This window comes from Lampetra planeri, chromosome 9 (genome assembly GCF_965212315.1).
Source record: "Lampetra planeri chromosome 9, kcLamPlan1.2.h2, whole genome shotgun sequence".
Taxonomy (NCBI): domain Eukaryota; kingdom Metazoa; phylum Chordata; class Hyperoartia; order Petromyzontiformes; family Petromyzontidae; genus Lampetra; species Lampetra planeri.
In genome coordinates, this window is record NC_136115.1 from 12,128,932 (window position 1) to 12,153,400 (window position 24,469).

Genomic DNA, 24,469 nt, shown 5'->3' on the forward strand with positions numbered 1-24,469 from the left:
TTTTATTTCATTTTATTTTTCTCGATGTTGAAGCGGGGCTCGCGATCCTCACGAGCTGCTCGCCGTACCCCCGCGACAGATGCGTGGGCGAGGGCGGAACGGGGGTCCAGGCCGTGCAGTACGCACGCACGCACGCGTGCAGCATCATACGCCCTTGCAGGCGTCGTGCTTGGTGATCAGTGCCTCCAGCAGTCGCTGCTTGGCCTTCACCTGCTTGTACTCCTTGTACTCGTCCTCCATGGACAGCCGGTCCTCCTTCTGAATGTTCCTGCAGAGCGAACGAGATAACACGGAGATTGTAATGATGGGCCCCTACACTGCTGCTAACCTGTACCCCGATATCGGCAACATTCCTGCTCAGCTCATCCAAAGGCTTTGCATTCATAATTCCACAACTGTGCCTACAGCATAGGCCTGGTTACGTTTCTTGCATTGACCATATCCTGTGAACAATCCTGTGCAGAAAACTGTGTTAAGCTTCACAGCTACGTATATTCTGCGCAGCTTACACCTCTATATCTTAATGACTCAAGTGGAAAGTATAAGCATGACAACATGAGCTTTGCATGTAGCATGCAGGCCTTCCTCCTAGATTTTGTAAGCCAATTGCAGGTGACCCCCGACTTACGACGGCTCCACTTGCTACCCCCCGCTTTGACGACCGTTCTTTAATTTTTTGTAAATTATTTTTATTGATCCAACCACAGGGAGGGGGGGTTGTACAACTTCCACGACAGCTGAGTGGTGCATAGCGGGATTGGTGGCTCAGATAGACAACCAACGCGGACTTGTAGGACCATAGCGTTATGTGGTACGTGCGTCAGATCCATTTTCTTTGAGGAAGGAAGGGGAAAAGATGGGGGGAGGGAGTCGGTCTCATTTCAAGTTCAATCAAGTAAACTCGGGGTCTCTGGAGTGGCATTCACGAGGCATTCAGTTTCAGACTCGGGTGTTCTAAAGCAGTTATGGCGAATAGGGAGTTATTCCAGAGGGTGAATGAGGGAGCCCCATGATTCTTCATGGAGCTCGGAATGGTCTTTCTAACTGAAATGTTAAATGCTTGGAGAAGGGTGTGGTGGTGCCTGTTTTCGACCTTATAGTAAGACCCCCACAGTAACGACCAGAACTCGTATCTACGACCGCCTAATGACTGCTACCGACGCCGAGTCGATTGGCGACAAGTTTCTTCCCGCCTTTCGCTACGTATGAAAAGAGGAAATGTGATACACGCGCAGAAAAGTACATATGCATTTTCAAATGTTTATTTTTACTTAATAAATGTTTGTAATAGTTATGTTAAGTAGCAATAAACGTTTGTTCGGGTTATTGTCATTTATTTTCGTGGTCAATTTTGGTATTTTTATTGTATGTCATGGGTTTCCAGGAACGGAACCCCAATGTTTAACATTGCGCCCCATGGGACATGAGGGTTCGACTTACGACGACATAGACTTGCGGCCGCCGTACAGAAACCAATTAGATTGTAGGTGAAGGGGTCGCTTATAGTGAATCTGTGACTAAACAGAAAAACCATCTCCTCCTGAGGGCTTTAAAAATAACATTAAAGACATTGTTTATTAATTTTATTTGCTAGAAGCTATTAGGTTTGTTTCTCTACAGGAATTAATTGGAAGTTGTAAATTGGAAACGTTTAACCTGTGAAATATCAGCAGGTATGTGAGATTGTAATTAAACTTAAAGTTATCATTCACCCACACAACAGAATATGCCAGTGAATAAGGAAATGTTACAAACATGTTTTCATTATTTCATTATTAGGCATGCAATAATAAATCAATTCATTGAATAAAATAGGTTCTCTGCTGATCACCATACATGTAAAATTCTCAGTAAAAAAAGTATAATATTTACAAGTTGTTGCAAAATATATGCACATAATAGCGTTAGGCTAATGTAAAGAATGAGTGAGAACAAGACAGAACCAAACAGATAATATAAATGGGACAGTACCAATTACACAACACAGAATCGATTCTGTAATCGAATCGTAAATTAATCATGACTAAATTTCGATTTAAAGCTTTCGGGACTGCAGGGATTCATCTTCTTGGTTCTTTCGGTAAAGTCACGTAGAATGGAAATAACAAAATAACAAAATAAAACATAATAAAATAATTCTCACGACGTTTCGGCCACAACGCAAGTAGCCATCCTCAGACGCTGTCTCCCCGACAGACCTGGTCTTCACCTGAGGACGGCTACTTGCGTTGCTATTTGCGTTGTGGCCGAAACGTCGTGAGAATTATTTTATTATGTTTTATTTTGTTATTTCCATTCTACGTGACTTTACCGAAAGAACCAAGAAAATTAATCGTGACTGTTCATGGATTTTGGGGGGGGGGAGGGGATGAGATGAATCAATCTATGTCTACAAAATCCTGAGGCCAGGCCTCACACACGCTTAACTCAGAATGCCATTTTTGAGTTGAGTTTTCTGAAACCACATGACTTGCCTTCCATTTTGTCTGTAGAAGTGGTCCTCAAAGTCACGCAGGGTCTTCCGAAGATGGCGCTTTTCTGCCTTCGTCTCCCTCAGCTGCTCTAGGAGCTCGGAGCTAAGAGACAAACAAAAAGTTGCATCGTTAATACGAGTCAACTGACCTTTTGAACAATGGTACCAACTTATATATCTCCCTCATTGTTGTCTCACTCAGCTGATATAAAAACGAACACCTAAAGTAATATGTATTCGTCATATTCTCACGCAGTTACGTTGTTGGCAGCAGATGCCTCTATGCTCACAAGACAATGCCACCTGCCTTCAACCCATACTATTGCTGTAGTCAAAGTGTCCAAATCAAAACCGAATGGTTGCGAGTTTTTCATCTTGAACACGGGTTGTCTATGATCACGATGATCAAAATCAGCACAACATTTAGGCTTACACCGGCATGCGACACTCACAGCGAGAGCGAGTGGACGTTGGAGATGGCACTGTCTATGATCATGATGATCAAAATCAGCACAACCTTTAGGGTTACACCGGCATGCGACACTCACAGCGAGAGCGAGTGGACGTTGGAGATGGCACTGTCTATGATCATGATGATCAAAATCAGCACAACCTTTAGGGTTACACCGGCATGCGACACTCACAGCGAGAGCGAGTGGACGTTGGAGATGGTACTGCTCATGCCGGATGCCTCCTCCATGAGTGGCGCGTACCCCTCCGCATCGCTCTCGTCCTCCGAGTGGCTCAGGAAGAAGAGTTGACCCCGACAATCCCCATCTCTTTCGGGAAGCTCCTCCTCCACCTCCTCTCCCACGTACTCTCCTTGGTCTTCCATGGACCCTCCCTCATTTTTTCGTTCCTTGTCCGAAGCCGTCCATCCATCGGGACATCCCCGCTGCACGTTGCCAGCATCCTCCATGTCCTCCTGCAAGCGGGATGATTGGAAGACAGGTAAACAGGAAGGCAGCTGTAACACACGCTCAAATGAAAGTCACCGCTCTTGACCGACACTTGGCGGGAGCCAGCCATTCAACCCTAAGCCCGACCGCATGCTCGTGCCAAAGCAACTCGCGTGACATGTACCCTGGGTGGCTCTCACATGTTCTCCCACGCAATAACAAATGTATAATTGGCTTGTTTTACATCAGCGAGTCGCGTACGTAGGTCGAATAATGTGACCTTCATTCCACTGTGGTCAACAGCTGCAGCTTCACACCGTTAACCTTGGTCGTTACTTGAAGCTGGATGCGTTAGGCGGGAAAAGGTGAGTACCTTAATGTCGTCAGAGAACTGTGTGGTCTGTCCTTCGATGATTGGTCTGAGTAGGATGTGACGACGCAGGCTGGCGGGGGAGCCCTGCAATGAAAGTGCACAAGGAGAAAAATGTCAGCACTGAGTTGCCATTGATGGCTCCTACACACCACAATGCGTGCACATCTAATTCTTATTTATGAACTGATAACGTTTGTTTATCCAACAAAGCCTCACTGAATCTCATGACTCTTTTTTAATAGGGTCCTCCAAATATATTTTTTAGTAGCGGGTGATGATTATTAAGTGTATCCCAATTGATTACTTTATGGGTAATGTTTCAAATTTAGCAAATTTGGACCACGATGTCGTCACACAATGGCCTCCTCTTGTTAATGGTGTTACGGCATCTTTAACGTGCACTCTGAAGCAGACGGTGCATACTTTTGGTTCATACAAATCGCGGTAATAACCAGGGAGGCCACCGGAGTGAACCGTGAGCCTCTGCAACAAGCTACGAATGCGCTACCACTAGGCCACATCACCTCCGTACTTTTGTACTTACGCTTGAAAATATTTGTGCGACATCTTGGGATGCGATCACATACAGATGATACACAAATTCACATGGTACTGTAATTGTAATGAGTTTGTTTTGTAAAAAAAACTGTTTTAACATTACTCAAGGTGCTGCAACACTTTGGGACACAGGAGTGCTAAACTTTGATTGGGTTGCTATTCTGTTTAATTATTTTCACTGGTTTTAATTGCTGTTCATTGTAGCTGCCTGTGCGGATTGCTGAGTGTAGTATAAATAACCTCAAATGGGATAAATATTCAGAAATGCATTGAACGAGAGCAAAAATGAGAATTCGGGTGGTGGTGTTTGGAGATTAGTCCATTGTTATAATCAATCAGTCCATCCGTCCACATGAAATTTTGAGTACAGTTTCATGTGCACAAAATACTATAAACCAGGGGTCCCCAACCCCCGGGCCACGGACCGGTACCGGTCCGTGGCCTGTTTGGAACCAGGCCACACGGCAGCAGGAGGTGAGCGGTGAGTCCGCGCGTGGCCCGCCCCCATTGTTTTATTATTCACCACTTCTGTCCGCGCCTCTTTCCCGCACTGCGCACTTGTCTCAGTCACAGTTTTGGTAAGCCCACAAGCTCTAACCCCTAGCCAAAATAAGTAAATCCCTCCCCCCCGGGTCCGTGAAAAAAAATTGTCTTTCACGAAATCGGTCCCTGGTGCCAAAAAGGTTGGGGACCGCTGCCATAAGCAATACCCAAAAGCATTTAACGCATTATGCAATTTACAACATATGACACCAATTGCAAAACTGTTATAGCGACAATAAAAGTTTTAAACTTTGACAAAAATATCAGTTGTTTCCCATTCACGGCTATTGCATGCCAGGATGACACATTGTCACATGCAAGCTGAGCTGCACACCGAGTTATTTTAAAACGCCATGCGTCTCTGGGACGATTACCAAAGGAACATTCCAATTAATATCTCGAGGCGCACTTTCCAGAAGAGACACGCAGATGAGAATCTGGCACAGATGTAGGTTTATGCTGATGAGAAGCCAATGGTGTACACACTTTGGAGTTGTGTCTGAATGGAAGCTGCGTCTCAAAATAAGCTGTCATCAATAATACAAATGAGCCACAATATGAGATGGTAAAACAGCAATGCCCTTTGTTTTCCCAGTTATAGTCAAGTAAAATGTATGGATAGTTAACTGTCGATTACCCATGGGTGAATTAGTTGTGGATTAACGGAGCTTGTGAAAAAAGTTATACATATGTTACGTGGACACGAGTTTCATTATAAGTCACTCCTCACTCGTCGAGGCGAAGTAAAAATGCTCACGTGAATGCAAGCAAACCGATTACTCTTAAGAAGCAATAGAACAGGTTATACAATCTACGTTTTCAACCCCATTCTACGAAGTTAAACAATAAATATGTTTCCATACCCAAATATAATACATTTTGCATTATCTTTGTTTTTGTTTTATACAGGCCACCTCTTCTCCCATGACACTGAATGACTGATAATTAACTGTACCTCCAAACTCAAAACAGCACTAGACTGGGGAAATCCAAAACTACTTTGGAGGCCGAGAGCCAATGGTGCAAACTCCACATTGCCTCGACAGGGCCCAGTGTAATAGGACAAATACCAACTGTAGGGAGTATGTGGGTATCCTGACCCCGAGATGCTGCCCCTCCCCATTAAGAGTTTCCCTTTTTGCCCCGTTTTTGCTGAACACAGTAGGAATGGAGGCTGGGGTGGAGGACTCGACGTCAGACATTGAACCACCAGAGAAACAATCTGATCGCCGTTGCTCCCAGGGGGGAAAAGGAAAGGAAGAAAGGCTGATCTGGACATCGCATTTGTTATTTTTCTCAATTTCATTGGGTTATAATCCACGCCCATCCCCCCCCCTTCCCTTCCCCGTTCTCCCCCTTCCCTAGTTAACCCACTGCCCCCGGCCATTATCCCTACTATTGTAGAGTGCTGAACGCGGGTAACTTTAATCGGCCCCCATTTGCGGTAGAAATACTCAAGAGGTTGCGGCTGTACCGAGCATGTTGTGCACACGTGGAATGTATCCCCGGTGCGACTTCTGTTCAAGAAGAAGAACAAATAAGAAGTCTCCATTCTCTGGCTTTGCCTCTACGCCCAACAGGAGTCACTGCTGCCACACTCACGATGATTGGGAAATTGCGCGAGCGTGTGAGGAGCTGCTTCACCATGCGGTAGCGCTCGTACAGTGGCTTCAGCAGCTGCTTCTCCTGCTTGCTCACCTGGGAGGAGACAGCAATGGGGAATTCAGTACAACACGCGCCGTGTCACATGGCACACATCTGTTCTTGTAATATCCGAAAGAAAGACCATCTTATTTTTAGAACAAATAACAAAACTTAATACATTCATCGATAATAATGCCCTAAGAGGGAAAAATATATATATATATTAATAAAATAGGTGATGTTTTAACAAATGTTTAATGTTTATAAGCCACGCTCATTCATAACTTTCAGCTCGGGTTCAATTAATTTTAATTTTCTATAAATGTATTCGCAATTATTCTTTGCCAATAAAAGTTGGTTTTACATACCACTCCGAAATTGTCAGAGTAAACATTGCAGCCCTCTCCCTGGTATACATGTTCTGCCACAGCAGTTACCGGAGTCTGCGAGTATTCATTGCACCTCTGATGCTCGTTCATGCGAACACTGAACTTTCATACTGTCTGACAAACATAGCACTTATACTCTTTGATTTTTTCGGTAAAGTCACGTAGGCAAAAAATAATAAAAATGAAAACAACTAAATTAAATCACAAATTAAATCAATAAAAATGAGAACTAAATTTTAGTTGTTCTCATTTTTTTATTATTCATTATTTTTTATTTCATTTATTTAATTTGTGATTTAATTTAGTTGTTTTCATTTTTATTATTTTTTACCTACGTGACTTTACTGAAAAAACCAAAGAGTATGGATCCTTGCCGTCATGAAAACTTCAAATCTAGAATATGGCACTTGCCACAAGTGAACATAATGTGATATACACTGTCGAATGACAATTAGAGCAATCTATCTCTAACTGGTGTTAACATATGCTGTATTTTATTTAGTGCCAAATCAAATTTTTATTTCATGTTCATTTATAAAGCTAGCAATTTGATTGGTGAATCCACCAATAAACGGGTAGTTAAATTGTTTCAACAATTAGATCTGTTATTTATTTCTTTTTTATTGTTATTATTACTTAAATCTCGCAATTTTTCTGGTTTATTATAGTAAATATGATCTTTAACACACAAATTTAGCCAGATCATGATGTAACCTTACCCAAAAATAAATTATGAATCATTGAGGAATGTGTTCAGTTTCTGATTTTTGCTCATAGACTATTGCAATTTTAAGTGTGTTAACATATGTATGGATTATGAATACATTTTTTGATAATTATTATGAAAAATATTTTTAGCGGTGGTGACATGACCAGGTAGTAGTGCATTCGACACTTATTGCAGAGGTTCACAGTTCAATTCCAGAGGCAGCCCTGATTAATACGGTGGGGTTTATTAACCATCATAATACTCGCCTTCTGCTTCATAGTAGATGCTAAAGATCCCCTTGCATTATTCTCAAGAGAAGGCATCAGGGTCCAAATTTGCCAAGTAAAAAAATTACCTACAACTTACTAATTTGATATTACACTGCAACAATCATTGCACCCTACTGGCAGACTGATGCCTGTTTGCAGGCCATGTCCTGAGTCACCCTTTGCCCACAGAGACAGCTGCTCTTGGGGGTCCCCTTCCAAATGTTAGAGATGAGATGTGATGTAAAGCGGTGCGACAGCCCGGCATATAGGTTGCTATATTATCGATGTTATTATTTCTTATCTTCATGTGACACTCACCGGCCTTCCGTGAACATTCTCGAATTGCAGCAGTCCTTTCTGCAGGGCGGTTTTTTCAGCTGCAATTTGATCTCTGGTCATGGCCTGCAACATTCATAATGGTTAAAGTTAAGATTCATTTTGTAATCAATTAATCTGCAGCTGCTAAGATGATTATTAAATCGTGGAATCTGGAAAAGTGGCTTGTGGAGGTCTTCATCCAGCAGTGGATGACTATGGCTGAATCATTTCATGTCCTTTGTCTATCCACTGCTGGATGGGAGTCCTCCCCATGCCATGTCAGTGGTAGGGGTTAGCTGATTAAACTTCACCACTCAGGTCAGTTGGTGAAGGGGCAATGTTCAAAGTGATCACCAAACCAACAGCAGCACTCAAAGGATTTCAGGATTATTTACTCTGACAATGAACAAAGTCATGCAATAGTATGCTTCTCTCACTATACTATTGCCTATCATGTGTTATGATTAAGACATTTCCAAAGCCACATGGGGCCAGGGCTCACCGTCACGTCCTCAGGCCTCTGCTCTTCATTGCGCTTCTCGCAGATTCTCTCCATGATGCTCTGCAGCGTCATGGCCATGACCTCATTTTCAGCAGCCTTCCTGCTAAGCTCCTCCCCGGCCTCCTCAGCAGACTCCACCTTCCCATGGCAGGTCCGGCAGCCCGAGTCCACGTGTCCCCGTGAGCCAAAGCTCTTGGGTAGCGTGTTGCTTCTCCGCCGCGTGTTCGCATCGACGTTCTCCTCCACGGACTGCTGCAGCTTCAGCTCTGCTTGACGTGCGCACGCGCGACACAAAAAATAGTGCCGCTCAGCACCAGCTCGGGCTCTAGCAGCGCCCGTGACTCATCCATCTGGGTCTATTACAGTTGCAATACAATGTGGATTAAAATAGCATCTCAATGCCATCACATCCAAAGAAACAGTAGGCATATTTATTTATTGTATATAAAGTAAGATGCAGTCAGTTATAGCCAGAGATAAAAATAAAGGCCTTGCACCTGTAGGCATGGACTTTAACAGGGGCAGGGAGCAAACAGCACTGATGGTTTGGAGAAGGGAGTTCTAGACTGTAGGGCAGAAGAGGAGAATGAGCGACCTCCCAATGACCAGAAGGGTGACTGGCAACTTCAACAGAAGTCTTTGGTTGCTGGAGAGGAGAGTGAGTAGTGGGGTATACAGAGAGATTAGTGTGGAGAGGTAAGCAGGGATTAGTCTATGGAACATTTTGAAGATGGTGTGATCTTAAAATTGATCCAGGATTGAATTGGGAACTCATGCGGATGGGTGGTGCTTTGACAGAATGCTCAATATGCAATGTAGAGGGTCTGTGGTAAATGCAGATCAACCCATCAGCATGCAGCCCGGATTGATAAAATAAGTAGTAGTACCTTGTAAGAAGTCAACAGTGGTTGGCCTATCCAGACTGGAACCCAGCATTGGAATATAGAATTTATACCATAATCTCAGAGCCACTTAGAAAATTGCAATTCTCATGAAAGCAAGGACATGCTTTTACTTTGATTTGTTTATTGAAATGTTGCACCCTAATGTGTGGAAGTAGTGAAACATACTGCTGTTTTGAAAAACACTGCCGCCAATTAGTATTGGTAATGGGGCCTTAGGAATGTGATAATGGGTGTACTAAATTGGCGTGACGTAACTATACATGCGAACAAGAAGATAGGGTTAGCGTTAGAACTACCAAATGCAAAGTGACTGCAGCACCATTTTTCAGAGCAGTGGTGTTTCGCAAGCACAAGCGTACGGACCTCCTTGGGCATGTAAACATATATGGAGGATAACAGATTACCATAATTGGCCTTGCAAGCAGGAAGTAGAGGCCATCCATTCAACAGGTGGATTGACGGTGTAAAGGAGAAAGGTTTAAAATTAAACATGCAGGGCTGGCTACAGAAAGCAATCGTCATGACCACAGAAAGGAAGGAGTGGAAAGAGTTTTTTTTCCGTTTTATAGTCAGCCGTCATTGTGACGACCAAAGGGAGAAGTTTAACCGTGAGGGTCCGATGCTCACCCTTCATCTGCCGGCGAGACTTTGCAAGGTCGTTCATCCACTTAAGCACTTCTGGGGTGGCCGCCTTATCACTATGTGAAGGCTTGGAGGAGGAGGGAGGAGGAGAAACGTGTTACTCAACAGCACAGCGAGTGGTATGAATGTCATTGGAGTTTAACTTCAACAGAAATCCTACATCTACAAGCAATTACGTATCTTGATTTTCTCAAACTTACTCATCCAGTTGCCTTAACACAGCAACAAGACATTCCATGCACATGGGCTGAAGAATTACATTTTCCAAGATGCAGTCTTCAGCAGCTTATAGTAAAGAACTTCACAAACGCATATATATTACATTTATTTATTACCAGATGGGAGCCCGTTTATGCACAAGTCCCTGTTGAAAGGTAAACATCACCAGCCATCACTAGTGACATGTCCCACCCAAGGCAACTACATTTTCTTAACAGTCAATAAACGACTAATCCAACAGCCATCACTGATTCTAGCGATGTGTCCCATCAAATACCGACGGACTTGCTAAGCTATAGCACACACAGAAGATGGGTGACCCACGTGTCCACCATTCATGCGATTATGCTGGAGGTAGCCGGAGGAGCAGCACTCACCATGTACCTCCGCTCCCCCTCAAAACGCTCCTCAAAGTGGTGGATCTTCTTCTTGAGGGCCTGGATCTTGCGAGCGAGACGAACCATTGCTGCCTCATCCATCTCCTCCCGGCACGAGCCCAGCGAGGAGCTTCGTCTTCTGGTTCAGAATGAATACTTATTAAAAACCCGATCTCAGCGTTTACCCTCATACACTCAAATGCAATGAGTATGTAGGTGTAATTGATGGCACCGGTGGAATAGTGCCACAGTGGTAAGCACACTGCGCTGTGAACCTGTCATCCTGTGAACCTGTCATCCTGTATTTGATTCTTGGCCACGGCTAACAGTGACAAATGATATCTGAACCAGTCTTGACCAATCCCTATTTTTCACAAACCCACACTAACCATCATGGTGAAGTATGGTCAAACAACCCCCACAACCAACAGGGCGGGGGGAGGCCTTCATTCAACAGTGGAATGACAAAGAGCTATGGCAATTGAAGATAATAAACTCACCATTCTTCATATGAATATTTCACAATGCCACTATGCATGTTGCGTTCATTCCATTCTCTGTAAATACATGTCTTATCAATGTAGAAATATACGTGAAAGAATTTAATCTGCAATGGTAATTATACAATAAAAATGCACTGACAGAACTAAATTGCCGAGTTACAGGATGGAAAACTGCAACCTTTGTCACTCTCTGTGGCTTGAAAGTACACCAATCACTGGCACACCACTAGCATTATTAAGGCTGCCTTGTCCTTTAACAATGTATCCAGCAAAAGCTTTTTGCAGAACAAATCTTTCCTCCGAAAAGCCATTCAGAAAACGCTGGCTTCTTACATTTCATACATACGAAAAGGCAGTATGAATGATAATGACTTCTGGTGGAATGTTGACAACCTATGTTTATTACACCGACTGCCAAAGTCAGACTCTTTTAGTTCTACATGAAGTTGTAACCTTCCCGGCAAAGATGTCAGGTTCCTACCTAAACATTGACAAATATACACACATTTTGGTAACAATGTCACACAATTGGACGTAGCAATTTAGAAGAAAAAAACGCATAAACATATCCTGTATGTATCCATTACACTGGCAACGAAGCATACTAGTCATATGCATGACTAATTAAAGTCGTAACTCAGAAATGATCTATCTCTATTTACACGCTCCTAGGTAACCAGGTGTGAGAAGCCCAAAGGTTAAGCGTTCGCAATTCACCTTCAAAACCCTTGCGAGGGCAACCGGCACATCGCTCGTTAATTAATTCCCACATTGATTAATTGGGTCACTTTTAATGGAAGGCACGCGGAGGCAAGTTCCGCGTATGGCATGCGCTGCGACGATGACAGAGGCACGTGGTATACTCATTTGTGCACGTATGTACTGCTATTTCATTTTACTCACTGCGAATCATTTTCATGAAGTTTAAATAAATAACTCTTTGGTTCTTTCGGCAAAGTCACGTAAAAAGATAAAATAATAAATGAAATACTAGCATACGACGTTTCGATTGCAACACAAGCAATCATCATCAGGTATAAATGAAATAGAGGCACCTATGTTTGTTCTCTCTCTATGTATCTCTGTGATATCTGTCTGCTTATATGTCTGTCTATATGTCTCTGGTTCTGTGTTTTATCTCTCTCTCAAATTTAGCATTCTCAGGAAGAACATAATCAACCAGGTAGGGTGTTGACTGTTATGTTATCCGACTCTCTGTTGTATTACATTACATTTCTAAGTATACTATATTTGTGTTTCTATTTCATTTATACCTGATGATGATTGCTTGTGTTGCAATCGAAACGTTGTATGCTAGTATTTAATTTATTATTTTATCTTTATACGTGACTTTACCGAAAGAACCAAAGAGTAATTCCTGCAGTCACGAAAGCTCCAAATTAAGTTTAAATAAATAACATGACTGGCTAGCAATAATGTGCGTGTGTATGTATGTGTGATTACAGTAAGGCCTCAAATGAGTACCTGTTGTTATGTGTAAACATTGCCACTGGGGAGACAAAGGTGGGCAGGCATGGTGCTGGCCACCCACCCCCCTCGTGAGCTGTGTTGGCCTCTATACGTGCTAGCTAACAGCACTGTCCACAACAGTATGTTACGGCTATAGAGGGATCTTTGTCTTTTTGTGGAATGGGAAGTGGTAGTATCGTGGTTGTTATGATGATGTGCTGTGAAATGTGCGACCCGAGTAAGATGCTTGCTCACAACCAAAATCAGTGACAAATATTTGAAGTTCTTCTAGTCCTCCCCTAGGTCGACTTCGACCTTAAATGAGTACCTTGGGAGACAACGATGGCTGGGCATGATGCTAGCCATCCACCCCTTCATGTGCAGTGCTGGCCTTAACAGGTGTTCGCTCAGAACACTTGCCCCAATGGTCTGTTTAAACAAAGACAAACAGTCCTCGTCTTTGTTGTAATACATAACACATTCTTTACCACCTGCCTGCAGACCTTTGTCGCTATACTGTACATGACTTTAAAGCACCCCTAGCTTAGCACAAGCCACGTCGAAACGTAATCACCACTTAGTATGTGTTGTGTAGTTAATGTATTACACTACATTCCAAGCAGGCCGAGTTAGATTAGTTAGCTATCTGTGTATTGGGCCGTCCCTAAGTTGACTCAGACCTAAATGAACACCATGTTACAGTGTATGGACATCAGCACTGGTGAGAAAAATGTTAAGAGGTGGAACTGCCCAAACCACCCATTGGTGTCCATTTCCAGCTTGAATAGGTGCTCACGAACAGCATTTGTTATGTCTATATGACTATTTAAGAAGGATCTATATGTGTACATGCGCAGTTGTGTGTGAACTGGTCATGGGCCTCCCCTAAGTCGCAATAAATAAGAACCTGGTGCAGTGTGTAACTATGAGCACTGTGGAAACAAAGGTAGCCAAACATAGCTGTTGCAACACCACCCCCACGAACAGCACTTGCCCCAACAGCCGATGGAGGCTTCACAAGGGGGATCCTTCTCGTTGTGTGTGTGTGCGTGCGTGCGCCCATGCTGACCTAACAAAGTTGTGCAGGCTGGGGGGCGATGGGGGTGCCTCGATGTCACAGATAAAGCGCTGCTCCTCCCAGGGGTGGCAGGAGCGGTCCCTCTGGGAGGAAGGTGGCGTGGAAGCGTCTCTGTCGCCGAGCATCAGGCTCGACAGCAGCCAGGACACGTGAGCTTCCCCGTCACCCTCCATCCCCCCTCTCCATGAGCGGCACGTGATCGGTTCTGAGGACACGGGCACCACGAGCATGTACGTCACACACGTACACGTGAATATATGCACCGACATAGAAATGAGCGTGCACGCACTTGCGAGCACATCTCCGAATGCACACAAACGCACATGCACACCACCACCAACACCACCACCAACACACACACACATACAAACACGCACAAATTCGTACAGGCAAACATTGACATACACACAAAGCCAAACGCACAAATATGCACGAGCAGGGACAAAGACAAAGATCCCCCGTGTTGCCTTAACAAACTGTAGGGGCAAGTGCTGTTAGTGAGCACCTATGAAAGCCGGCACAGCACACGAGGGGGTGGGTGGCCAACACCACGCCCGACCGCATTCGTCTCCCCAGTGGCGGTGTTTTACACACCGCATCAGGTACTTATTTGAGGCTGAGTCGACTTAGCAGAGGCCCAGAACCGATTCAGATCATCGTTACTGGTGTTGGCCGTGAGCGGGAATCGAACTCGGATAACCAGGTTTGTAGCGCAGCATGCTAACCGCTGCACCACCACTCCGCACAGGGACACATATGCATGCAGACATGCTATTCATGCATGTGCAACCATGCATACAAGATCAAAGGATAATTTTGTTATCTCTACTATATACATGTGTATGTACTTGGAATATTCATTACGTGACATTTGTATTCCACTCATATCTTAAACTGGATGGTCTGCAAAAAGCTATAATTTTTTTAAAATATGCAAATTCTTTGTGCATTCATTCACGGAATTTTTATCCAGCTCAACACAAGCGTCATCTCTCCTATTCGCCACAGTGTGCAGATGGATTTTAATTAACTATTCCCACTAATATGAAAGGAAAACCATAATCCCAAGGCAGTCAGATTCAAGCAATCTGGCAGTTTGTAATATAAAGTTTAAAGCTATATCGGATTATTGCAGTAATTGTGTCGCATAGCCTTTGGCTGCCAAAACAATGTGTCATTTTATGTGGATTATTGCACTGTGGGAGGTGAGTCATGGGCCATATTGATTCCTACGTATTTGATATAGCTTGCTCGATGCTTCCAGAGCGTTTAGCGTCATGTGCAACACACGGCCCTCCCATAACAGAAAAAGATCCCTCTATATCCTTAACAGATTGTTAGGGTAAGTGCTGTTAACGAGCACCTTTTAATGCCAAAATGCACACGAGGTGGGGGGGTGTGTGTGAGAACCACACCCACACCTAAAGGAGACTGGTTCAGATATATGTCAACATAATGTTGACTGTGAGAAGTGGAAATTGAAATTAGGTTTCTGGGTCGTAGGTTATTTCGCTCACCACGACACTACTGCTCCCCACCATTATGGTCGTTCGAGATCACACATACACACAACACAGGTCTCCGTATCATGCCTGCAACGCATGCATTAACCCAGTGCTCTTCAGCTGACGCAGCACATTTTCTAAGAATAATCAACAGATTACAAAAGAAAATCCGCATTCGAGGATGTTATTTAAACAAAGGTAATACATTTTTAAATTAAAATAATGATTTTAATAATTTCTTCTGGATGAGAGCTTTCCCATGCCATGTCGGCAATAGGGGTGTCTTGACCTGTTCAGATATCACTCAATACTGATGTTATATTAGTGCTTTACCCCCCTTCACCAACCCGTATTTGGGTGAAGTATGGCTAAACGTCCCCCATGACCGATACGGCATGGGCCTGCCTTCATCCAGCAGTAGATTGACAAAGGATCGTTAATTAGTTATTTTAATGCATATGTTATCATTACTTCTGATTATATGTAGAACTATATGCATGGGTACGTGTTAAGTTCTATATAAATACTGCATTACATGCTATATTATATGAACAATCTATTACTTGATACAAAAACACACACGTATGCAGATTACTTTAATATTTTTGGAATTGTGTTAATTGGATAACGCAATTATGTTCACGATCTAGACACCAAAGGAATGTTGCTTTTTTGTAAAAAAAATTCATTGTAAAATACATATGATGAGTGCTATCTGATTCTTATCACCATAGTTATTTTAATAGCTTTATTATTTAAACACTGTGAAGGGTATGACCGCTGACTAACAGAGAGTTTAAAGTTGATAATGAATTCTGAATGTGAGACAAATATTTTTACTGTTATTTTTTTTAGATATGTACTGAGCATTTGTGCTCTGGGTTAACCCAACCACTGGTTTCAAAATTCGTTAATGATTAAAAATAAACTCTAAATCACAATCAGCCATGCTACGTTGGCATTACCACACGTGACAAGAGTGATGTTGCAGTGATGTCACTACCATGGTCCCGACGAAGATATTCAAGTATTTCTTTGCTCATAAACAAAGCTTTAGATTTGTGTCGGATGGCATGGAGCAGAGCGCATAGACACATTGATAGAGCGTAACAAGGTGGTAATTTAATATGAAGAGGAGGGGTCCCACAAATCGAGTGAGTGAGTGTGGCTCACCATCGCTCTCCTGGTGGAGGTACATTGTCGTGAAGTCAAGCACCGGGAACGAGTGGTGACAAGTGTCTAAAACATAAACAAGCAAATAAATAAATACATCAATAATGTATCCAGACAGAGGCAATAATATACACCACCAATAAATCCAACAAACGTGCGCTCTTTCAACACCGTTATAAGAATGCAACAAAATAATAACACAGTGCAAAAAGTGCACGCACGGACGAACACGAGCTTCCCTACCCGAGTCCCGGTCATGTTGGCGTGCATCGCTCCCAGCCACCACCACCAGCCTCTCCTCCTGGAGCATCTCCATGGGTGGTGGTCCATCGTGCTCCTCCGTCTCCCAGACAACGTCCGGCCTGGGCGGGACGAGCCGCTCCATATCCACGGCGACCAGCTGAGTGGGAGGAGCCATCACCTCCTCGTCGGCCTCGTCGTTCTCCTCCTCCTCCTCGGGGCTTTCCGTCGCACCCGACGACGCCTGGAAGCAGATGCAGAAGATCATTGCTGGTTTCCTGCGGCTCCCTTGCTTATGCGACGGTGCCCTGGCTCCCTTGCGTCGGCCTGAGGTCCAGGCGTGCACACGGGGGGCACGGCTCGTGGGAGGACGGTCCCCATGGTCGTGCATAGCAGCGGCGGCGGCGGCGGTGGCGGCAGCAGCGAAGGGGATGGCGCAGTGACAGCCCCCGAGGTGCGGCACGCTCGTGTGCGCCCTTAAATACGACGACTGTGCTGCTTCTGCTGCGTGACGCCAGCCACGGACAGCCCTGCAGTGACGTCAGGCGCGTGTGCGGTGTGGGAGGGGCGACGGAGGGCGGTCAGAGAGCCTCGTTTCCCTCCCCCCACCACCTCCCACCACTTCCCACCACCCCCCACCTCCACCCCCCCACCGCCCCCCCCACCTCCCCCCACCACCACCCACCACCTCCCCCCCCCCACTCCCCCCCACCACTATCCCCCCCCCACCCACCCCCCCACCTCCCCCCACCACCCCCCACCACCCCCCACCACCCCCCGCCTCCCCCCACCACCCCCCCCGCCTCCCCCCACCCACACGAGACTTGAGGTTTTTTCCCCCTTCCGCTTGCAGTGGCACGGCACGTCTGCTGCCTGGCACATATTTTACCGCGTGTGTTGCATCCTGGCAATTGTGCTCAAAGGGCAATTACATTTCGCGGCTGTAGTCAGGGTACACATAAAGAGCAATTCGTTTATTGCTGCAATAAATGAAACAATCTGGATGAGACTCACCATCACGTCACGAGAGAAATATGACTCTCTAATTTAACAAATCGATTTGGCAACACTTGCACACGTCTCCCGGTATTGCTTGTCAAAGATAACCCCTACCCCAGTGGACTCCCACTTGTTTGAGATAAGGGAAATGCATCTGAAATATATATGCGCACTTGTAATACACAGATGGCTCTGGCAAATGACTCATCCGAAAAAAACACAGATGACCTTTCAAAGCACCGCAAATCTCTTTTAATTAAGCTTCTACAAGACAGAAACGAATAAAACACATAAATTTGGGTCACCCATTATTTATGAGCCTCCTGGCATCAGCCCTGGACTGCCAAATGGCCCTCTGCACGGATGGCCCTGAATCACTGGAGCGTCTCCAGTGGCCTGAAATGACATCACTGAATGCACACACAACGACTTACGTCAGCACGTGCTACCACCGCTCTGCGCTGCTCCGGCCCCTGGGTTGGTCGAGAGGCTCGTGGGCAGTGCCTATTGCTAGGCAACAGCTTCCGGTTTTCTGTCAGCTAAGTAATTGAGGGAGGGAGGGAGTGATGGGAGGGGAGGGATGGAGGGGAGGGAGTGACCAGGAAAGAGAGGGGAGATGATTTTAATATATGATTGACAGTAACAGGTCCAGTAGCATCAAGGCAAAAGCAGGTTGGTGTGAGTGGAGTAGCACTCGCTGGGTGTTGCATGCAGTGTGCCCTGTGTGTAATTTGATAGTGCAATGTGCTCTGGGCTATGCAAGTGTTTGTCATGGCAGAGTAATGATATGTACTCGTTTTAGAATACACATCTGTCTCAATAATTTTACGTCGTTAAACTTGTGAAGAAAATTTCGCGACAAACACATTTTTAGATTTGTTGTTTTTGTATTTGTAATAGACGCACTACTTGTAATATTTTGTGCAAAATGTCAAACCAAAATGAACACCATTTGGTATCAAACTTGTGGCAACTACGTTGGTGGGGTGGCAGATCTAACTTTCATTTATAAGTCTCATACCCAAAAAACGTGACTGGTTCGCTGCCCGTTTGTTTTCTCATGTATACCCCTCGAAGGATTGTTCGGTTGGATTCTTATTTAATACAATCAACAAAATAATAATTAAAAAATATAAGTATAGTAATTATTGTCAACAGGAATTCTACAATAATTAGAATAAAATACAAACTGGATATATAATAATCTTTTAAATACGTTTCCTTCTCACCACACTCAACAAGACACATTTAAATGATACAGTGGGGATGATGGAGACTTTTTAATTAAAGGGAGAAATTATAGAAAGGAACGTACGGGGAGAATACATTCTATACTGAATATAAACTACTCATACCATCTTGCCATCACCCTGGGCATTGCCCAAGCCCCGTGCTGTATTCACAAAACTCGCACCCTGTCTGGGGGACATGAAGAAGCCTTCCGACAGGTGTAACACGCAATGGTTTCCATCACAGCCCCGTGGGTGCTGTTACATAACAGCCAGAACTCTGGGAGCAGGCAACTAGGATTGCAGCTTTATAAAAAATAAACTCGCATATTGCAGTTGGTGGGAAAGCACTTCCCTCTACTGTGTGGACTAGAGGTCACTTGAAGAGATCTCAGAGGTAGCTCTGTAATAGCCACTTCCGTGGGCCGTTGTCTAACATGAAGGATCGCACTGCCCTGAATTACATGATGCTGAAAGCACAATCAGGATAACATTCGAAAACAAATACCAAATAAAATGTAACATAAAAAAATAATCCAACTGATTTGACAAAATTCAGTTTTTTTTACAAAGAAAAAATGTAAACATGTTATACCTTTTTAAGCTTTGCCAATCCAAAACTTTCTTTTTCAAAAAAAAAAAACTAATTTTAAAGCTTAATTTATTTTAATGAGCCATCTACGTTGTTCAATTGTAGCAGACTTTTATATAAATGGACAATCTAATTAGACGTGCCTCACTGACAGATGAGCGCATCAAAAATAAGTTACTTCTTTTTGTTTGATGTCTGTGCAAACACAGATGACGTTCTAATAAAACATGATAAGCATAACGACACAAACATTTTACTTGAATTATGAACAACGCATCCTATGTCCAAGGTAACCAAAAAATGTAAGCCCAATGTTAATTCAACATTTGCTTTGCTTTTCCCTCTGTCCGAACCAGTTCTCGGCAGTCTGTTTATGCACACTGCCCCGCTCCAGCTGCGACTGGTTTTAAACAGGCTGCTTGCAAGGACCCTTTCAAGAGGTCAGATATCTCTCCCTGTGCTCATCACTCCTGCCTTAGAAATGCTAAAGATAAACAGCCCAGGATGTACCCCTCGGGCAGAGGGTGTACAACAGCAGGTAAATTGGTGCCTTTGTCTTATCTTCAAGGCCACGCATGCACCCGAAGCATTGCTACTTGCTACGGACAGAGAGGACGTTTGTTTAACCACCACACACTCTACTGCGTAGGTTTTCGCAGTTGTGCTATAGTTCTTTGATATCTCGAACATACTTCCTACAACTCTAAAACACACTATAGAGCTGTCATGTTCTTTCTCGAATTAAATGTGCATCATCCTCACATCGCTTTCCCTCTCCTGTGCTCATGTGTCTGCGCTCCTCATACACCAAATGGCAAAATATAAAGTCATAAATGCCAACACTCCGCAGCATCTTGCGGTTAATTATTTAATTATATTTTTACATGTTTACGCTGTGATTAACAACAATATATAGGGTAAATAATATATGTAATATATGGAAAAGGGGTAGTGCCTCGACTCTTATGAGTCCATCCCCCACTTATAATGCACTACTGAAGCCATGACCACATGGATGTTCTCACATTCAGTCACCACAATTATGACTGCCTTCTGTTTACAGTCAACAGAACTTGTACATACAACATTCACGGATCACATGGTTCAATTGACCCCTTCCAGACTTGCAATATTTCCTCAACAGTAAAAATGGTGACTGCAGAGCAAGTGGCTTGTTATGAAAACCAAAGAATGTGTGCCCGTTTAAATTAAACTGTGTTTGCACCACCTAATAAGATAAACCTCAACACGGATGGACCTCTTAACAGCACCACCGACAGGGAAAAGTGGCTTCACATTTATATGGCAACTCCCACTGTGGCATGAGAAATATGTGCAATCCATGTTTATGCTCAATAAGTATGTGAATTATGTAACTGTTTTATTGCCTTTCTGTTGCTTTTTTTTAATGCGTGTGATCTCATTGGAAAAGGATGTTCCACATTGCAGACACGCCTATTCTGTACCTGAGCCCCATTTAAGGGCTTAAATGGAAACAAATCAATCACAATTACAACACGATGGGACAAAATGTGTTAATTTATTTTGCAGGCACCCAGAAAAATTATCTATTTGCTGCCAACGGCGACCGAAATAAACCAAAAAAACTGCTCCGTGTTTGGACACATCCCTGAACTGTGTGTACAAAAAAACATCCCCATTTCATAATACAGTGGCTAAAATGTAATTTCAGATTACTGAAAATATACTTGCTTTATCGTCACACATTCACTGGTCTGGCTGCGAGGCTGAATGGACGACCTGTTTGGCAGAAAACCCAGCGCTGTGTTTGGCAGATAGGGAAAAGCTCGAAGCAACTCCACCACAACTAACACAGCCAAATAGAGCTTCACCAAGACCAGTGGCATTTAGAACCTATGTAAATACGAATTGTATGGTGTTGAAATAAACTAAATGCATTGATAATGAGAATTAATGAAAGCAATGTGCGTCTAATCATGGCATTCTGTAGAATCCAGATAAGTCTGTTAAATCAGTCGAAGCCTAGATAATCTCATTTCATTACTCTGAACAAAATATTTTAAAAATGTGCAATCACAACTTTTACAATTTTATCATTTGCATACTGGTGAATCGGCAGAGTGGAGTGGTTATCAGACTCATGTGACCAAAATTCAATTCTGGGCCGTGGCTAATCATTGGTGAGTCATATCTGACCCATCCTGGGCCCCAGCTCCATTATCAACCTGCAGAGTGGTAGGTGAAGTACGGTCATAAACATCCATGACCGACAAGGCATGACATTTATTCATGTGGCAGTGGTTTTACAAAAGGGATGAAATTCGAATTACTTAATTTGTTTAAGGTTCAATTATTATATTAAAATACATATCTTGCAAATCTGCACACCATTTTCCAACATCAGGACCATGTGAATCAACATGTTCACTTGCAGATGGCATCAGGACAAATTCAACACTGACTTTCCATTCCACCATGCCAAGTGTTACAAATTAAAGTTACAAAAGCGCAGCATCATGTTTTCATTCCGACGCGAAGTTAGTTGTTCGATGTCTGCTGGTTGAAAATGTGGGACAATCTGTGCCAATTATTGACGTTTGCAATTACCGAAATAGAGACGTCCACCATTTGAAATTCCTCCTCTTTCACGTTACACGAATGGACATTCTTTCGCCTGTGGAGGAGAACAGAAAACATCAGAGAGGGATCTCCCAAGTTTAAACGGGGCAATGATACTTGAACTCCAGCTGCCCCCCCCACCCCCCATTTTCCTACAACAAAGTTCTCTTTTTAACCATGACCACCAGCATTCATCACGTAATGATGCATTTTCCATTGCGTCTTGAGAATAATAGTAAATATGGAAAAAAATAAGGGGGCACAGAGACTTACGTTTAAGAAAACCAAATGCAACAATGTGCTACCGTTAACTTGAATAGATTCACAAGAATGTTTACATGGTGGAGGAAATTTATTATAATTATTGTAAGCATTATCTTAAAGTAAGACAATTTGTTTTCTTTGGATAATCCGTATAACATGATTTTATTTACAGTCCAGCTGGCACCATCACAGAGGCATGAATGGGAATATAGAGGGTGAGTGCATGGAGGGGGGGGGGGAATTCATCTGTTACACCTGGCACAGACAGAGGGTGAGCGGAGTCATTGGGATCAGAAGGACCTGACATGGGGGGGAGCAAAGGCAGTGTTTGGAGTTACCACTACATGGGCCTCTAGAGAGCTTTTTCCATTACCCCTTAACACTGAATAATCACCCCTGCTTTATTCTACACAAGTCTGCATCTTTACAGTGCATTGTTCATCCACAAGGTCACTAAACAACACTCATGCGGAAGCCCTGAAAGTCGAAAGTGTTCCCGCTTAAACAAATGGTGCTGGAAAATATCGGTTTTAAAGGCCCTACTGCTGATGGAACAAAACATCGGTGATCCATTTATTTGGGTTATGAAACACCTCTGAATTTGTTTTATATTCCAACTCTTTGCGAAGTAGTATATCATACAATCACAGTTACCACCATAATACCATTCGGAATGTGAATTTATGTAACACTTTAAAAAAGTTACGTTTAGATTTATTAGAGTTATGACATTTAAAAAGTATTTTCAATTGGCCGAAAACCCATTACTTAAGTATTTAAAAAATATATTCTTAGAGTATTGTTTCTCTCCCTGCGAAAATCGTGCATGCAAGTAAGCTCACAGCATCCATAATTATTGTTTTGCGCCTCGAATTACCGCTCTGAATTCACTCGTGAATCATAATTACATCTATAAATGCAACGGTACATGAGAGAATGTGCGAAAGCATGCACAAAGACAACACCACCGTGACATACTGGAGACACACAGACAGGTACACTATAAAAGATGATAGGATGGAAAGCGTGTTCCATAGGGCAGCACAAGTGAGGATACAAGGAAGATCCAGTGTGTCAAGTCCATTAAGTACACAAATTACATTTGCATGCTTTCTGTATCATTTCTCATGTTAATGCTAACGGGATCATTTACCTATTTGTTTTACACATAACAGCGTCATAGTAACAGTCCAAGAAAGTTGCTAAAAGTAAAAAAAACGATGTTAACTTGTGTTTTACATGTGATAACAATCAAAACTAAGCTACAAAGAATGTCTCTGTTCACTTGTAAGTGGCATCTATTTAAAACTGGAGCCAGCAGCTGTGAACACTAAGCTTCTCCACAAAATCTTTCGTGACAAAAATCCGAGCCTTCATGGCCCATGCAACATTGCACAATTCTCTCATGCTACATATAATCCCCAACACGTGGCATTCCTAATACCACAGTTGCTAAACAACTGAACCAACCAAAAATCTTTGTTTAGACGCGTCGTATAACAACTTATTTAAAAAAAAACGTTGTGACTCACGTGTGTTTGCGTTTATGACAGACTGAGCCTGATGATGGGTAGTCACCGAGTAGAAGCATCCTTGCTGCTCTTCGGACGGACGGGAGGCGCTAAAAGCAAAGAGCTCTCAGCCAGGCCAGAGTGTAGCTGCCTCGGTGCGACTCGGAGCGCCCAGAATCTGGGGCAGAGTGAGACGAGGGACGGACAACACCCACGCTTATATTACACTGCTGGCTTCTCCCAGGGAGCCAATCACAGCACACCTCTGCACCAGCGGGCAGCCCCTTTGGCTGGGCACGACAACTGTCACATTATCCCGTGACAATGTTTTCGCTGGCTGAGCACGCCAGGTAGAGTGAAACATGCGTGTGGCTTCAACGTCTCTCCGGCATGATCGAAGTTTTGACATTTTGAGATGATTTTCTAGGAATGGACGCCGTACGTTTGCCTAATGGGGTTTGCGAAGTTGGGAATCTGATCGGAT

General features: G+C 43.6%; 1 protein-coding gene across 3 annotated transcripts; it reads right to left on the minus strand.

Annotated features, from left to right (window-relative positions):
* On the minus strand, positions 1-24,177 carry LOC144720696 (protein FAM13A-like). 3 transcript variants are annotated; one of them, XM_078597660.1, is made up of 15 exons: positions 24,007-24,177; positions 22,199-22,265; positions 18,223-18,327; positions 16,793-17,033; positions 16,550-16,615; positions 13,863-14,076; positions 10,821-10,956; positions 10,210-10,291; positions 8,678-8,943; positions 8,176-8,259; positions 6,449-6,544; positions 3,746-3,829; positions 3,118-3,398; positions 2,475-2,576; positions 1-268 (listed from the first exon to the last, which is right to left on the minus strand). In XM_078597660.1, exons 1-15 carry the CDS (start codon positions 24,063-24,065, stop codon positions 145-147), a joined length of 2,007 nt encoding a protein of 668 aa, XP_078453786.1. In that variant the 5' UTR covers positions 24,066-24,177; the 3' UTR covers positions 1-144. The 3 variants fall into 3 exon arrangements, with proteins under 3 accessions (XP_078453786.1, XP_078453787.1, XP_078453785.1); XM_078597661.1 differs by having other exon boundaries at positions 6,491-6,544; positions 10,821-10,959; XM_078597659.1 differs by having other exon boundaries at positions 10,821-10,959.
* Between the last annotated feature and the right edge of the window lie 292 nt (positions 24,178-24,469).

Bases quoted from the DNA above. Each gene is read 5' to 3' on its own strand.
- LOC144720696 (XM_078597659.1), bottom strand. From the start codon at position 24,065: ATGCTTCTACTCGGTGACTACCCATCATCAGGCTCAGTCTGTCATAAA. The intron at 18,328-22,198 runs GTAATTGCAAAC...TCAATTACTTAG, and splicing joins TGGTGGACGTCTCTATTTCG to CTGACAGAAAACCGGAAGCT. The intron at 269-2,474 runs GCAAGTCATGTG...TTCGCTCTGCAG, and splicing joins TTCTACAGACAAAATGGAAG to GAACATTCAGAAGGAGGACC.